We start from the raw sequence: 17,613 nt of genomic DNA, 5'->3' as shown, positions 1-17,613 counted from the left end.
AGTTCCTGGACTTGCCATGGGAATGATGAAGGAGATATCTAAGCTGGCCTGTGCATACAGTAAAACAAAAAATTGGACTGGATCTATACTGTTGGAACTCAACCAAGAAATAGGAGAAGTGCAAATTGTAGCACTCCAAAATCTTACAACCACAGACTATTTATTGTTAAAAGAACATATGGGATATGAACAGTCCCCAGGAATGGGTTGTTCTAGTTTATCTGAATTCTCTCAGACTGTTTAAGTTCAGTCGGACAATATCCACCATAACATAGATAAGTTTTCACAAATGCCTAAGGTGCCTAACTGGTTTTCTTGGTTTCACTGGAGATGGCTGGTAATTACAGGTATGCTTTGGTTAGGTAACTATATTCCTATTATGTTAATGTGTGTGCACAATTTAATTAGTAGTTTAAAACCTATGCATGCTGAATTTACTCTACAAGAAGATATGTCAAAGAAATAATCAATCTTCCCAGGTTTTCTTCTGCCTGCTACTTCTATAGCTTTTCTTCTTCCTACCTAATCACAACCTTTAAATAGAACTCGTGCCACATGTCGAATTTACCTAGTATCATAATTCTTCCAAGTGGTAAAGATACCTCAAGACAAATGCTGGGCATAGAAGCCACAGGGCATAAATATGCAAAGAAGTAAAAAGCTAACCTTTTCAAACAATAAGGCTTCTCTCTCACTTACCAACTTTACATTCCCCTGTATGGCCCCGGAAGATGACTGGTTAGCCAGAGACGGGTAGGATTCCTCAAGGGAGGAACAACCTAAGACAGGCACAGTCGCAGGGGGCCATCTGGTGAGAAAATGGGGAGCAGCAGAGGTGAGGCTTAGAACCTCCCCCCTCATGTTCTGAGAGAAATCTTCTGCATACATGGATGTTTATTGCCCTCGTCTAGCTCGGATTAACACATAGTCTACAGGCACACACCTGATCATCTACATTTGCTCTCTTACAACACTAAACTCTGTTTTCTACCTTTATCTCGTATCTACCTACCACTTCAGCATTTTATTAAAAATAATAAAAGAGAAATGTGGTATCCACATATAAATCAAGTTTAAAAATCAAATGAATATTCATATTTGAACTGACTGTGTATAGTTCATAATGCATGAACAAAACCAAAAGCTTCTGTGAGGACTGCCCTTGCACTGTTCACCATGTAACTTATTCACTATGTAAGAATTTGTACTCCATGTAAGAATTTGTTCGTTATGCATCAGAAGATTGGAGACTGACGAAAATTAGGCTTGGGGTGGATTAATGATTGTGCATTGAGTATTGACCCCCCTATACAGAATTTTATTGTTGTTAACAACCATTTGATCAATAAATATGAGAGATGCCCTCACACACACAAAAAAATGTATATATATATATATATATATATATATAAACACACTTCCAATTGTAAAATAAATAAGTAAGCGGGATGTAATGTATAGCATAAGGAATATAGTCAAAATATTGTAACAACTTGGTATGGTGATAGCTGGTACCTAGAATTATCATGTATATAAATGTTGAATCACTGTGTTGTACACCTGAAACTAATGTAATGTAATACTGTTGTCAACTACCCTTCAATAAAAAAAAAAAAAAAAAAAACATAACATAAGAGGATAATAAAATTCAGAGTTCTAATACACTCAAACTGAAGTTGCTATTTACTTAAAATAGAATGGTATAAATACAAGTTATATGTAAGCTTCATGATAAATCACAAAGCAAAAACTTATGGGAGATTCACAAAATATCCATAAAATAATGTAAGAATATCCCTAAAGAAAGTTGTCAAACAATAAAGAAGAGCTAGAGAAAATCAGAGGAACAACAAAACATCCAGAAAACCATCAACAAATTGCCAATAAGTACATACATCAACAGTTACCTTATATGTGAATAGAGTAAATTTTAAAATCAAAAGATATAAAATGGCTGAATGGATTCAAATAACAATAATGCCCTTCTGTATGCTTCCTACAAAAGATTCAATTCCAGGGTAAAGAAGATGGCAAGGCAAGGTGGAAACCTCCTCCCACACACACCAAGGAAGAAAGTACAGCAAATACAACTAACACTGATAATGCAGACTTACACTGATACCGTAGCCAGACAAGGACACCACAAGAAACCAAAGTTGTGCACCAATAAATTTCATGCAAAAGTCATTAACAAAATACTAGTGAGCCACATTCAACAGCACATGAAAAGGATCATGCACCATTATCAAGTGGGATTTATACATGGATGCAAATTTCATTCAAAATATGCAAATTAATGTGATACATCACATTATCAGAATGAAGGATAAACACCATATGATTATCTCAACAGATACTGAAAATATATTTGATGAAATTTAACATCCTTTCATGATAGACACTCAACAAATTAGGTGTAAAAGGAATGTACATCAACATAATAAAAGCCCTAAATAAGAAGCCCATAGCTAGCATCATAATTGATGGCAAAAAAAAAAAAGCTTTTCCTCTAAGATAAGAAACAAGTATACGCATTCTCACCACTTCTATTACACATAAATGGAGAATCCCAGAGACAGCAATTAGCAAGAAAGATAAGGAAAATATATCTAAATAGGAAAGGATAAAATAAAATTGTCTTTGCTGATGATAAGGTCTCAGATACACAAAATTTTAAGGATTCCTCCAAAAAGCTTTTAAGCTAATAAACAAAATCAGCATAGCTGCAGGATACAAAATCAACATACAAAATCATTTGTGTTTCTATACCTTAACAGTGAACAACATGGTAGAGAATTTTTTTTAATTCATAAAGCATCAAAATCAGTATTTAGGAATAAATTAAACCAAGGGGGTGATAGTACACCATAAAATAAGGTATTAATTAAGTTAAAAAATGAAAAAATATACCACATTCTGGTTTAGAAGAATTAATATTGTTAAAAAATGTCCATACTACCCAAAACAATCTACCAATCCTGCCCAATCCCTATCCAAATCCAGTGGCATTTTTCACAGAAATAGAACAAGCAATTCTTAAACTCATATGGTACCACAGAAGAGCCCAAATAGCCAAAGCCATCTTGAGAAAAAATAATAAAGCTGGGCAATATCGCCTGCTGATATCAATGGAACAAAATGAAGAGCCCAGCAATAAACCAAAGCATATATACCCTCTGATATTCACCAGGGCCACCAAAGCCATACAATAGGAATAGATGGTCTCTTCATTATCAGTGTTTGAATATTGGATATTCACATGTAAAAGAGTGAAACTGGACCCCTATCTTATACCACTCACAAAAGTTAACTTGAATTAGTTGGAGGATTTAAATGTAAGACCTAATACTATAAAATTTCTAAAAAGATACTTCGGGAAAAAGTTCCTTGACATTGGTCTTGGCCGTTATTTTTCGGATATGACACCAAAAGCACAGACACCAACAACGTGTGGGGTAAATGGAGCTTCCTGACCGGGATTCCCACCCCGCCTTGATAATACCCATTCTACGTAAATGTAAGAACCTGTTGCACATCAGTGTGATCTGGGCGCCAATCAAAGGATTGCCAGGCTGGGGCAAGAGGTGGAGAGCAGCAGCCATTCTATCCTCCCCTCTGCTCCTGCTACGTAATTAGTCAGGTGCCCACCTGTCACCAGGGACCCGCCCACAGAGTTCCTCCCAGGGCAAGGAGTGGGGGGAACTGAAGCATGCCACACGGCCAGAGACTGGGGCTCGGGAGCAGAGTCCAGCAAGAGGGGCAGTGTGTGCCAGGAGAGAGGGCTGAGCACACAGGGTCTGGAGCCAGAGAGATTGAACCATGGGAATTAAAAACCCCTTAGCCCCCAACCTCTCACCCTTGTTTTCCTTTGGTCTCGCCAGATTCATAGAGGACTTGCCCAGAGCAGGGAACCTCTTCTTCCTGGAGCCATAAACAAAAATAAACAAGGGAATGACATCAAACAAAAACCTTCTGCTTATCAAAGGAAACCATCAAAAAATAAAAAGCCATCTTCTAAAATGGGAGAAAATATTTGCAAAGTATGTATCTGACCAGGGCTTAATATAAAACATACAGGAATTCATAAAATTCAACAGCAAACAATCCAACATAAATATGGGCAAAGGACCTGAATAGACATTTTCCAAAGAATATCTACCCAGAACATACATGAAAAGGTGCTCCATGTCAGTGATCACGGGGGAAACAGAACAAACCCACACGAGATACCATCTCAAATTCTGGGGATGGCTATTATCAAAAAGACAAGAGGTAAGAAGAACGTGGAGAAAAGGGATCCTTTGCACACTGCTGGTGGGAGTGCATTTTGGTACAGCTGTATGGAAAACAGTATGGTGGTTCCTAGATATAAACAAATAAATAAATACCAGCAATCAAATTTCTTGGTAATAAAATTTGGAGGAAATGGGGTCATTATCTCAAAGAGACATCTGAACTCCCACATTTATTGCAGTATTATTCACAATAGAGAAACTGTAGAAATAATCTAAGTGTCAATCAGTGGAGGAATTGACACACATAAAGAAGATTTCACACATATACATAATATATATTATTATTTAGACATAAAACAAATAGAAATACTGCTATTTGCAATTCACAACGAAATGGATGAAACTATAGGATATACTAAGGAAAAATAGCTGGAAAGGAAAAGACAAATACTGTATGATCTCACTTATATGCAGAATCTAAAACAAGCTAATTCATAAAAACAGAGAATAAAGTGGTATATGCCAGGGACTGGATAACAGGGAAAATGAGGAGATGGCCAGAGTACAAAAAATTAATGGGAATATTTGAAATCTTGATCTAAGTGATGGTTGCGTGAGTGTATGCACATATCAACAATTCATCAAATATCACTAAAACAACCTCTTGTTTTTATCTCCTAAGAGCTAGAAAAATTTAGAATATCAGTGCTTTTGACAGCTCTGAACTAAATACAAATCAGGCTTTTGTCCATACTTTGACATTTGTAAGCAGGACAATGAAAATTTAAGAAAGAATGAAATGGTTCACTCGTAAAATATACTAGCAAAAGTTAAAATGTCTGAGACTTGAGTTGTAGACAAGAGTATGGGGAAATGCTAATTCCTATGTTGCAAATAAAAGTAGAAATTGGTAAAGCATGTTAGAGAGAAATTTGACAATAAGTAGATTTTGTGAAAGAGTGAGACACTGACTTTAAAGCACACTGAAGTTTTCTCCTATGAGAGGGAAACCAACCCACAGATTTTCACGAAGCAAAAGCAGTATGAGTTTATTAAAAAATAATAATCTAAATGTAGCAATGGAGTGAGGGAAAAACAAAATTATCATTAAGCTTTTTTTCAAGGGTTTGAGGCTTTTAGCAAAGGGAAGCATTAATCTAACCAGAAATGTTAGAAATTTATAAAATATGTTAAAGATTTATGATTTGGACAAAGTAAATATTAGTAAAAACTTAAATGGAGAAGCTTTTCCAGAGCCTTCACATTTACCTTGATGTTGTTTCTAAATATATGATGTTTACTGATAAGGCAAAATAGTTATCATCAAGCATCACAGGCAAAACTTCTGCATCAACAGGTTTTCAACTTGAACAGATGCCACTGCAGCCACTGTCAGGAGAAGGACTTGGGCGCCATCCAGAGGCTATATGTAGAATGCCAAGGCTCGTCGTGCGAGCGAGTGACAGCGTTGCAACAACTGGTATATAGTCGGTTGCATTTGATTAAGCACTTCTGGATTCACCAAATCAAAATGGTCAACTGTTGTTATGAAATCAGTTGTGGTAAAAACAAACGAAGGATGTTGGTTTTGAATAGTCAGCTGAGAGACATTATTCTTCGTTTCCAAGTGATCTTAAGAATGGACTTCAATCTTCATGGAGTTTTTTGGGCATTGTATAATTTTCCCCATTGAGTCATTACTTCTTTTCTATTTGTAATTGATATGTCTGAAGAAGTCAAGAATCCATTTACTTCCATGGTACACCTATACCACAAATAATCTCAAAGGCATCTCTGTCAAAGTTGACACTATCACTACATAAACTATGGCCTTTTGGACAAACTTTGGATGTATTTAACCACCCACATACTATTTAGTTATACACATAGAATGAATTCACATTCATTCATTCATTCATTCAAAAAATACACATAGATTCTTTACAAAGATACACAAACAACAGAGTATTCAGAAATCATGACATATCTTGTTAATAATTCATTTTCTCTTCATTATTCTTTAAATGTCAGTCTTCAAAATTAAAAGTCTAAGGAGCCATGCAGCATTTGGACAGCTATTAATCATGAGATTCACCTTCATCAAGAAAAGAAAACTAAGGTACTTGTATTTAGAGTTAGAGCATATTGACAATTATTTGGAAAACAGAATCAATGGAATTTTAAAGGTGATAATGTGTCCAGATAATAACTTGTGGGTATTAAATAGAAAGTCTTCTAGCCCAGGTAGAGGGATCCTGGGAAGATGACAAAACAAGAGACTATTGTAATGACCTTCTCCCGCATACACACCAAAGAAGCAACTACATCTAATGAAACTAAATCTGAAAAGGACCTAAAGACTGGTAGAACAGACCTCCCCCACCTTACAAATAAGATCACAATGAGGAAGGTAAAGGGACAGAGCATAATCAACTGGGATCTAAGGCCTTTGCCTACCCCAAAGGAGACAGTGATGAAAGGAGAGGGGCAGAAATAAAATCCAGGACCCCGACCCACATAGCCTTGGGGATCATCTCCAGGAACATGAGACCTCACAGCATTTGGCTTTGAAAATCAGTGGAAATAAATGCAAGGGAGAAGCAGAGGGCTGTTGAGAGACGGTCTGGAGGACCAGTGAGCTCTGTTGTTCAGTCTGAGATGAAACACAGAAGCAGCAGCTTGAAAGGATGTTTATTAATTTTAGAAAGTGTATAGAGGAGTGGGGTTCTGAGGGGAGGGAGCTCTCTGGTGGAGAGCAGGAAGCTGCAGACAGCACGCACAGGAGGCACCCCTGGGGCACCTGGTTCTGGTGAGCCATGTGCTTTGGGATGCCACAGGATGCCTACTACATAAAGCCACGACTTCCAAGGCCAGTAGAGATACTTGAGCTACCTAATACATCGAAACAAACACAGAGAGCAAGACAAAATTAAGAGGCAGAGGAATATGTTCCAAACAAAGTAACAAGATAAACAAAACACCAGAACAAGTGTTAAATGAAACAGAAGTAAGTAATCGACCTGATAAAGAATTCATAGTTGTAATAAAGGTGCTCATTAAGCTGGGGAGAAGCACAGTAAACCACAGGGAGGACTTAAACAACAAGCAGAAGAAAACAGTAACTGAAAGAAAAAATACAATAGAGGGAATGAATAGCAGAAAAGATGGGGAAGAATAGGTCAGCAGTCTGGAAGACAGAGTGTCTTGCCAATGAGTTTCAGCCCAGGGCAAGTTCACTATGGATTCAATGCGACCAAAGAAATTGACAGCAAAACATTCTTGGGGTGAAAGGGTTATACCCAACTTTATTTCCAGGTGGCAGGTCACTCACTAAAATCCCGTTCACTCAGAGTGAGTCTGCATGCAGCAAGCCTGCCTCTGCCTCTGGGCCCCTCTGTCTGCACAGCCATCCTCTGGGCCTCTCTGCACAGTCGTCCCACACAGCCGTCCTCTGGGCCTCTGTCCTCGGCGCTGCCACCACTCCAACCTCTGTTCTGCTCTCCTGCAGCCTTGCAGCCATGCCACCGTGTCGCGCGCAGAGCACTGGGCGGAGCTCTTTTTATAGAGTCAGCAGCCATGTATTGCCAATAGGTGTGTAGTGAGCTAGTCAACCAGGGCCAGGTGAGAATCCCAGCCACAAGAACTCTCATTTTATCCACACAGAGTAGTGAAAAGTGACCAAGCTAAGCAACAGAAAGGAAGAAAACTTTTAAATGAAAAGATGCTAAGATCTTTGTGACAACATCAAACTAAGTTTTTACATAATATGGATCCAAGAAGTGGAATAGAGAGAGAAGGAGCAGAAAGCCTATTAAATAAATAATAGCTGGAAACTTCCCCAACTTCAGAAAGAAACAGATACCCAAGAGGTAGAAGTACACAGAGTTGCCAAGAACATGAATACAAGGTAGTCCACTCCAAGACAGAACCTAACTAAAATGGCAGATTAAAGATAAAATAGAGAATCTTAAAAGCAGCAAAGGAAAGGCAGGCAGTGTCCAACAAAGGGAAAAAGTAGTAAAATCAATTATACAAAAATTAGTCAAGGTAAACATAAAATAAAAAGATGTGTATATGATATTATACACATAAAATGTCAGGGAATAATAATCAAAAAGTAGTGCTCTTAAAATGTGTTCAAACTTACAATCAACCTAATATAGACCGTCATGTCTATGGGAGGCTGTATAAGAACATTATGGTAACCACAAACCAAAAGCCTACAATAAAGAAATGAATCCAAATGTAACACTAACAAAAGTCATCAAATCACAAGGGAAGTGAGCAAGAGAAAAAAGAACAGAGAACTACAAAAACAACCAGAAAACAAGTAATGAAATGTCAATATGGCATAACTATCAGTAATTACTTGATTGCAAATTGACAAGATGCCCCAACTAAGACAGGGTGGCTGAAAGCATAAAGAGACAAGATCCATCTATATGCTGCCTACCAGAGATGAAAAAAGATAATTCATGCAAATAATAGGGAGTAAAAGGCAAGACTAGCAGTACTTATACCAGGAAAATTAGACTTCAAAACAAAGAAAATGAAAGAAGACAAAGAAGGACATTCCATAATGATAACGGAATCAGTCCATCAAGAGGATATAATTGTAAATATGTATGCACCCAACGTAGCACATAAATATATAATCAAATTATTTTATTCAGAACTAAAGGGAGAAATTGAGAACAACATAATAATAGTAGGAGGATTTAATACTCCACTTACATGAAATACTAGATTGTTCAGACAGAAAATCAGTAAGGAAACAGTGGAATTGAATGACACATTAGACCAAATGGACTTAACAGATGTATACAGAACATTCCACACACAAAAAAGCAGAATACACATTCTTCTCAAGTGCACATGGAATGTTCTCCAGGATAGTCCACATATTTGGACACAAAACAAATTTCATTAAATTTAAGAAAACTGAAATAGTATCTATCAAGCATCTTTCTGAACCGCAATGGAATGAAACTAGAAATGGATTGCAAGAAAAGAAACTGGCAAAAAAAATTACATGATGTAAACCACATGATGCTAAATAATCAATGGATCAAAAAGGAAATCAAGAAAATTAATGGAGACAAAAGAAAACAAAAACAACAGAAACAACTTCAGAGTGCGCTGCGCCGTGCTCCCTGCCAACCGCTCTCCCACCCCATCACCCCAGCAGTGCTTCCGTCACCGCAGGGCGGGCAGAGGGGGGCCCCGCCCACAAGATGCCAGCAAAGTGCCGCCACCTGTGGGGGACACAGCCCGACCACTGCGGGCAGACGGGCAGAAAGGCAGCCCCGCCCACAGCCCGCGGGCAGCCTTGGGGCTCAGCCACAGGAGAAGCAGGCACGGGTGAGCAGGGGCTTGAGCTTCTGGGCACCGCGGGACGCCTTCTTCCTATAGCTGTTACTCTGTAGTCCAGGAAGCATAGCAGATCCGTTTCACACAAAGGAAGAAATACAGAAATGCTGACAAAATAAGAAGGCAGAGGAATACAACCCAAACAAAACGTCAGAAAGAGGGCAAAAGGAAATGGAGATCACCAATTTTCTTGACAAAGATTTCAAAGTAAACTTCATAGTATCTGTCTAATACTTTTATAACCAGCTGTGAAATTTTACTCACCTCCATCGATCACATCAGCCTTATTCATGGCTGTCTCCGCTCTTTTCCCTTCTATGGTGAACCTTATGACTCCTTTACATGCACTGTTAACCCCAAAATACTTACATTCACTGTTAACCCTCAATTTTATCTCTGTATATCCATAGTGCCCTACTTGCATCTTCGTGAAGACGACTTTCAGTCTCTAAGAACTTGAACTATCCCGTGAGGATTCACACTTAGCTCGAAGTGTGGGTATTGGTCTCCGCCAGAGGGCGCGGTCTGCACAGTCGGCGGGTGGGCGAGGCTCTCACGGCCCTATGGCTGCCCTCTGCCCCCTGAGTCCCACCCGCCTGCACCAGAGGAGAGGTCTGAACCGCAGCTGGGGAACTAGATGGCCACCCCTCAGCCACCCACAGCAGACGTATTATTACTCCAGAGAGTGTTTACTGCAGGAGGAAGAGCCGTCTTGCCCTGTACATGAGCTGAGGATTTGCCGACCCGAGAATGAAGGAAAAGTTTATTTCTACCCAAGGCAGGAAGGGAGCATAGAACCAACATGCTGAGATTGCAGAGCGAGAGGGACAACACGTGTCATCACTGCCTCCTACAGGACACCCTCTTTTACATGCCCCCGCGTGGCCTTTCCCAAGAAGTTGGTGCTTCCAGTGATGGAAATTAACAAGACCTAAATAACCCATGACACTGAACTGAGCTGAGCTTCAGACAGAGAAGTGCCTAACTCAGGTGTCTTAGTCCATCAGGCTGCCATGAGAGACTACTGCAGACTAGGTAGCTCATAAACATAAATTCATTTCTCACAGTTCTGGGGCACAGGCAGTCCAAGCTCAGGAGCTGGTAGTCTCAGGGTCGGGCGAGGATGCCTCCTGGTTCACAGCCGGCAGCCTGTTGCTTGCCCTCGTGTGCACAGAGGGACAGGGAGCACCCTGAGGTCTCTTTTATGGAGGTACTGTTCCATTAGTGAGGGCTCCACCATGGCCTAATCATCAGTAAAAGGCCCCCATCTCCTAACAACACCTCAAGGGGGGGTAAAATCTGAACATATGAACTTGGGGAGGGCACATACATTTAATCCCCAACAACAGGTGTAAAGAAAATCGAAACTCTATCCATGATTACCAACGGATTTCAAAACAGTAGTTACGTTTAGCCACTTGGAAACAACTGATGGGAAACTAATTAAGTAAAAAGTTCTGAAGCGTTTTTATTGAGTGTTATATTACAAGGTGAATCTGACCATACGATTTTCCTACAGGATGGAACAAAGTGCGTCATGCTGGAAAATGCGAGTGTGGGTGCTGCTGGGGTCTTCGCCTCTTGACCAGTTTCATAGTTGTTTCCCACTCTATTTCTGTGTTTTATTTAGAGACTGAATGTTTCCCCAGGAGCACATCCTTGTTTCTCAAGCTGTAGATGAGGGGATTTAGCATGGGTGTGAGGACAGTGCAAAATACAGACACAGCCTGCTGCTGCTCAGGGGTGTAGGAGGAGCCAGGTGTCATGTACATATAAACACATGGTCCTAGATAAAGACTCACCACTGTAATATGGGAGGAGCAGGTGGCCAAGGCTTTGTTCCTGCCTTGGGGGGATTTCATACGAAGGACAGTAAGGAAAATGAGGGTGTAGGAAGCCATGATAAGTCCAAAGGGGATGATTATAAATGCAATACCCATGACAAAGACCACTAGGTCATAGGTGGAAGTGTCTTTGCATGAGATCTTCATGATCCCTGGCATCTCACAATAGAAATGGTGGATTTCTCTGGAGCCACAGATTGGCAGACCCATGGTATAGGATGTGTGAGCCATGGAAGCAAAAACACCCCCAATCCAGGACACCATGGCCATTTGCAGACACACTCTGTGGCTCATGATGACTGCATACCTCAAGGGGTTACAGACAGCCACATAACGGTCATAGGCCATGAGCATCAAGAAAATGTATTCAGCACCTCCTAGAGTAAAGAAGAAAAATATCTGAGTTCCACAAGCTAGACGTGTGATGCTCTTCCTTCCAGAGAAAAAGTTGATTGCCATCTTTGGAACACTGCTGCTGATAAGGGCCAGGTCTACAAGAGAAAGCTGGCTGAGTAGAAAGTACATTGGGATGTGGAGTCTTAAGTCCATCCACATCAGGAGGAGCAGGACTAAATTCCCAGTGACTGCAGTCAGATAGATCAGGATGATAGTGGAGACAAGGACACTGACATACTTCATATTGGGGAAGAGTCCCAGGAGAATAAAATCTGTTGTCAATGTTTCATTTCCTCCCTCCATGGCTGTGACTGAACTGGTTGAACTAAAGAAAGTAAAGAAAGCTAAAGTTAAATGAGATGTCACAAGGCTTTGTCAAATGTTTTTATTGATCAGTTATTGCTTCATTAATGTGACATAACAATTCCCCAAATCTCAGTGATGTATGACAATAAACACTTATTCTTCTTACTCCCAGGGCTGTGGGGAAGCCGAGCATTTTTCTCAGGGCTGCAAGTCAGGTAAGGGTGGAATCCATGTATCTGTAAGATCTGAGGCTACCTGGGGCTGCTCTTCCCGTGGAGCATGCAGAAGCAAAAGGGGAGCAAGCAGAGCTATGCACCTCCTCTTAAGGCCGGAGCTCAGAATCGCCCTATCAGCTTCAGCTACATCCAGGTGACTAAAGCACATCATATATGAAGCCCAATATCAATATGATCTGAAAGTAAGCCCACCCACCTGAACCATAAAAAGGCTGGGGACTGAAGGAGGAACTGAAAGTAGCTAAAATGTAAATTACACTGTGACAAATTCAGGAGCACCTGTATTTTTTGGGATTAATGGTTTTGTTTCATTTTACAATAGCCAAAATTTGGCAACAACCTAAATGACTATTAATAGATGAACAGATAGAAGACATATATGCAATGGAATATTACTCAGGCATAAAAAATAATGAAATCTTGCCATCTGTGACAACATGGATGGACCCAGAGAGTTTTATGTTCAGTGAAATAAGTCAAAGAAAGACAAGCACCATATGATTGCACTTATATGTAGAATTTTTTTAAAAAGACAAATGAACAAACAAACAAAACTTAAATAGACTCCTTAACACAGAACATAGAATGTTGGTTAGCATAGGGGAAAAGAACAGGGGGATAAGTGAAAGGGGGAAAAATTAGAATGTTTGATATCTTGATCTGGGCGATGGTTACATGAGTGTACACACATGTCAATACTCAAGCTTTGCATTAAGATGTGTGCATTGTATTGTATATACCTCAAAAAATTAAAAATAATTCAAAAATGAAACTAAAATGACCTATGACCATGCCTCTTAAAACTTCTACCACCAACCTCCTCCATTCATGCCAAGTTTTCAGATATTTTATGATTTGACTTCTTTATCTTGTATTTAATGTAATCTGTTAAATTCTAGTAATGGAATCTATGGGCTTTCTGTGACAACAAATTTCACGATGGCCAGTGACTGGAGGTCATGTGTAGCCACTGAACACATCCGTGGCTAGACACATTAGGTAAACACATGTATTCTTTGTACATATGGACTATTGTCTTTAGATCAGGTTATGTATATCCAATGGAAGGAGCCATAAATGAGTGTAAAATAGAGTGCAGTTGAGTGACTCCATGATCTTTGCATAGGAATGGAAACTAGGAGAACATTTTATTTAGCGAGACGAGTGGCCAAAGAGTTAATGGAAATTCTGAGTTGTGTACTCTTTTTGAGATATTCATAGAAACCAAATGATGACTCACATCTAGAAAAACTCATTAACATTAAATTCGCTTCCACAAGATGTGAAAAAGAAATTATATTGTGCCTGTATCCAAGTGGGACAATATTCCCCTGTCCCCATCCTCCATATTATAGTCATAGAAATAGGGGATTGTATATTCTAAGCAGTTTGAGGTACACGATACAGAATGAAGCCTGGATTATAACTGTCTTCATGAGCATATGACTATTACTCAGATGATACCAAGCCATTTAGAAAACACACCAACTCTCAAACATGAAGGGCCAGAAAATGCAGTTTAGATATTGGGTAACTTCAGTGGTTTATATATATGAAAGAGTGGCACAAGTCTCTTCAATTATCACTGAAATAAGAATAGTGAAAATTCTTCTCTGTGAACAAATTTGAAACCTCAAGCAATTTGCAAAGATATTTTCTTCAAAGTAAGGGTGAATAACATTCCATAGTAATTCCTTCAAGCACAATATCTTTTCAGACACTAAAGCAAACAAGAAGAAAACTGAAAACAAGTGGGACTACATCAAAATATAATGCTTCTATACAGCAAAGGACAGCATTAGCAGAACAAAAAGGCATCCAAAGCATGGGAGAATTTATTCATAAGTGACTTATTGGATAGAGAGCTAATATCCAAAATATATAAAGAACTTATATGCCTCAACACCAAAAAAGCAAATAATGAGATTAAAAAATGGGCAGAGGACCTGAATATATATTTTTCCAAGAAGAAATACAGATGACCAACAGGCACATGAAGAGATGCTCCATATGACTCATAATCAGGGAAATGCAAATCAAAACCACAATGAGATATCACCTCACACAAGTCAGAATGGCCACTGCCCAAAAGACAAGAAATAACAAGTGCTGGTAAGGATGTGGAGAAATGGGAACCCTCCTACACTGTTGGTGGGAATGTAATTGGTGCATTCACTTTGGAAAGCAGTATGGAAGTTGCTCAATAAAATAAAAATAGAAATATGACCCAGGAACTCCACATCTAAGAGTTTATCTGAAGAAAACAAATCTCTGATTCAAAGACATATGCTCCCCTATGTTTATTACCACATTATTTACAATAGCCAAGATATGGAAGCAACCAAAGTGTCTGTCAGTAGATGAATGTATAAAGAAGAGGCAGTACATATTCACAGTGGAATATTAATTCAGCCATAAAATAGAAAGAAATCCTGCCATTTGTGACAACATGGCATATTGCATGTGACAACATGACAAAAGGAGCATATTACACTAAATGAAATAAGCCAAGCAAGGAAAGACAAATACCATATGATTTCAGTTATTTGTGAAATCTAAAAACAAAATGAACAAGATAGCAACAGATTCATAGACACTGAGTGGTTACCATGGGGGAGGGGGAGGGGATAGAGAGGCACAAAATCTCCATCAATCAAGTTGGTCATGGGGATGGAAATGCAGCATGGAGAATATAGCCAATTGTTCTGTAACATCTTTCCATGTCGACAGACAGTAACTACACCAATGGGAGTAAGGATTCAATAATGTATATAACAATTGAATCACTATGTTGTATTCTTGAAACCAATATAAGTTTGCATATCAACTATAGTTCAATAAAAGTAAATAAATAAATGAAGACATACAGATGGCCAAAAGGTACATGGAAAGATGCTCCACATTGCTGATCATCAGGGAAATGCAAATCAAAACCACATGAGGTATCACCTCGCACCAGTCAGAATGGCCACCATACAAAAGACAAGAAATAAAAAACACTGGTGAGTTCATGGAGAAAAGGGAACCCTCCTACACTGTTGATGGGAATATGAATTGGTCCAACCACTGTGGAAAACAATGGAGAGGTTTCTCAAAAAACTAAAAAGAGAAATACCACACAACCAACCCAGCAATTCTACTTCTGGAAATTTACCCAAAGAAATAAAAATCACTAATTTGAATCACTAATATGCACACCTATGTTAATTGCAACATTATTTACAATTCCAAAGATATGGAAGCAACCCAAATGCCCATCAATAGATGAGTAAAGATGTGGCACATATACACAATGGAATATCACTCAACCATAAAAAATAAGGAAATCTTGCTATTTGCAACAACATGGATGAACTTAGAGGGCATTACGTTCAGTGAAATAAGCCAGGCAGAGAAAGACAAATATCATATGACTTCACTTATATGTGGAATCTACAAAACAAATAAACAAATAGACCCATAAATCTGGACAGCTGACTGTTGGTTACCATAGGAAGGAGAGTAGGGGGATGGTGAGATAGGTGAAGCAGACAAAGAGGCACAAATTGCAAACAGTTATTTTACTGGATATAGGATGGAAGTGCAACATAGAAAGCATGACCAATAATACTGTAACATCTTGGTGTGGTAATGGGGAGCTACGCTTACCTCAGCAACCATTTAGTAATGAACACAATCCCTGAGTCACTGTGCTGCACAGCTGGAACCAATATGATATTGTGTATCAACTTTATCCCAATAAAAAATGTTAAAAAATGAAATGCTATTTCCATCTTCATAAACTCATATAACATAATAAAAAAAAAGAAAACACTGAGTTCTCTAATCACAAGTACTATTTCGAATTCAAATAATTCAAAAATTCAAGCTCACAGGAGATCCAAGTTCCAAATTTGCATACTTATATGCTGATATGCCAGAACATTATAAAATGTAATTTAACCAACTTCAGGAAGTTCTTTACTCTCCCATTCACTGCAGCCTCCATGCCTACTGCTCCCTGCTGGCCATGCTACTTTGTTTTTCTTTATTCTGTCTGGTCCGCGGAGATATGCGGATTTGACTAACGTACACGCCACTTTGACACACTCAGACGAGGAAGCACCGTGTGAGGTTGGTGGGCCTGGGTCCGATCTGGTCCGCAGGGTCCCTGTCACGGGGATTCGGAGCCCTTCCGGCCCAGCGTCCCCATGCCCCCCAGACGCCCGTTGTAGTCACGAGCCCTCTGCACCGACGTGAGACCAGCGGGACATCCGCCTTTCGGCCTCCCCCCACGCCTGGAACGGCGAGGTGGGGGTGCGTGGCGCTGGCCTCCAGCCCTCCCCCTCCTCTCACGGGGCCCGCACGGAGCCCTCCGGCCGGCGGGCGACCCCGGGTGCCTACCGCCCGTCCCCGCCCAGGGCTGCTCCCCGGAGAGCCCCGCTCTGGCTCTGCCCTCTGGCCTCCGGAGCCTAGGCGGGACGCCGCCCCCTGTAGAGAGCGACGCCGCGAGGCCGTGGCCTGAAAGCCGGGTCCTCTTCCAAAGCACACCAAGACCCTTGAGGTGTCTCCCACAGGGGACGTTTTTGAAAGAAACTTTAAATAGAACTCATTTTCACCTTAAATACTGACTGGCATACTCACAGGTGGGCGGGAAGCCCAGGAGAACAGGGCAGAGTCCTGGCCACGTGAGCGGAGCCCCCGCGTGGGCCACTGCGGGTCCCGGGCACCCGTGCGCAGCCGCTCCCATCCCCGCTCCCCCGCCCCAGCCTGACGGAGGTGGGACCAATTTACCCACAGCTCTATCTCGGTGCTGACGCAGTGACTGAGACACTGGGTTGTCCCGCATGGTGACAAGAAGAAGAGAGAAGCGGGGGCAGAGGGAACAAAAGATGGGCGAGGAAGCCCCCTAGGACTGCCCCTTGCGCGAACCCGTCTTAGGCGCCCACATGTAGACACGCCGTCTTAGGCGCCCACATGTAGACACGACAGCTGCAGGCCGTCCCTCTTGAGTCCGGTTAAATGCAGAAGGACACCCGTGGGGAAAACTACTCTTGACTTTTTCAGGATGTCACCATAAAATGGTCTTGAATGAGCCAGGATCAAGAGATGCTGGGGTGTCGGAGGAGGTCTGTTACCCGCTCTTCCTTGGAGGCTGATTTTCATTTGACTTGAATGATTAGGTTTGATTCTGCCTGGTTCTCTTACTGAACAAGATACTACCAGAATTATACCATTTTTTACCAA

The 17,613-nt window shown here is 40.5% G+C and overlaps 1 protein-coding gene across 1 annotated transcript; it reads right to left on the bottom strand.

Moving 5' to 3' along the window:
* Positions 1-11,227: 11,227 nt before the first annotated feature.
* On the bottom strand, positions 11,228-12,148 carry LOC118926143 (olfactory receptor 2T27-like). The gene has a single exon (XM_036912692.1). The coding sequence runs from the start codon at positions 12,146-12,148 to the stop codon at positions 11,228-11,230; it is 921 nt and encodes a 306-aa protein (XP_036768587.1).
* Positions 12,149-17,613: the final 5,465 nt, after the last annotated feature.

The sequence above is a fragment of the Manis pentadactyla genome, chromosome 13 (assembly GCF_030020395.1).
Source record: "Manis pentadactyla isolate mManPen7 chromosome 13, mManPen7.hap1, whole genome shotgun sequence".
In the NCBI taxonomy this organism is placed as follows: domain Eukaryota; kingdom Metazoa; phylum Chordata; class Mammalia; order Pholidota; family Manidae; genus Manis; species Manis pentadactyla.
This window is presented reverse-complemented; position numbering and strand designations above follow the sequence as displayed.

Excerpts from the sequence above, each read along its gene's own strand:
- LOC118926143 (XM_036912692.1), bottom strand. The coding sequence starts at position 12,148 with ATGGAGGGAGGAAATGAAACATTGACAACAGATTTTATTCTCCTGGGA.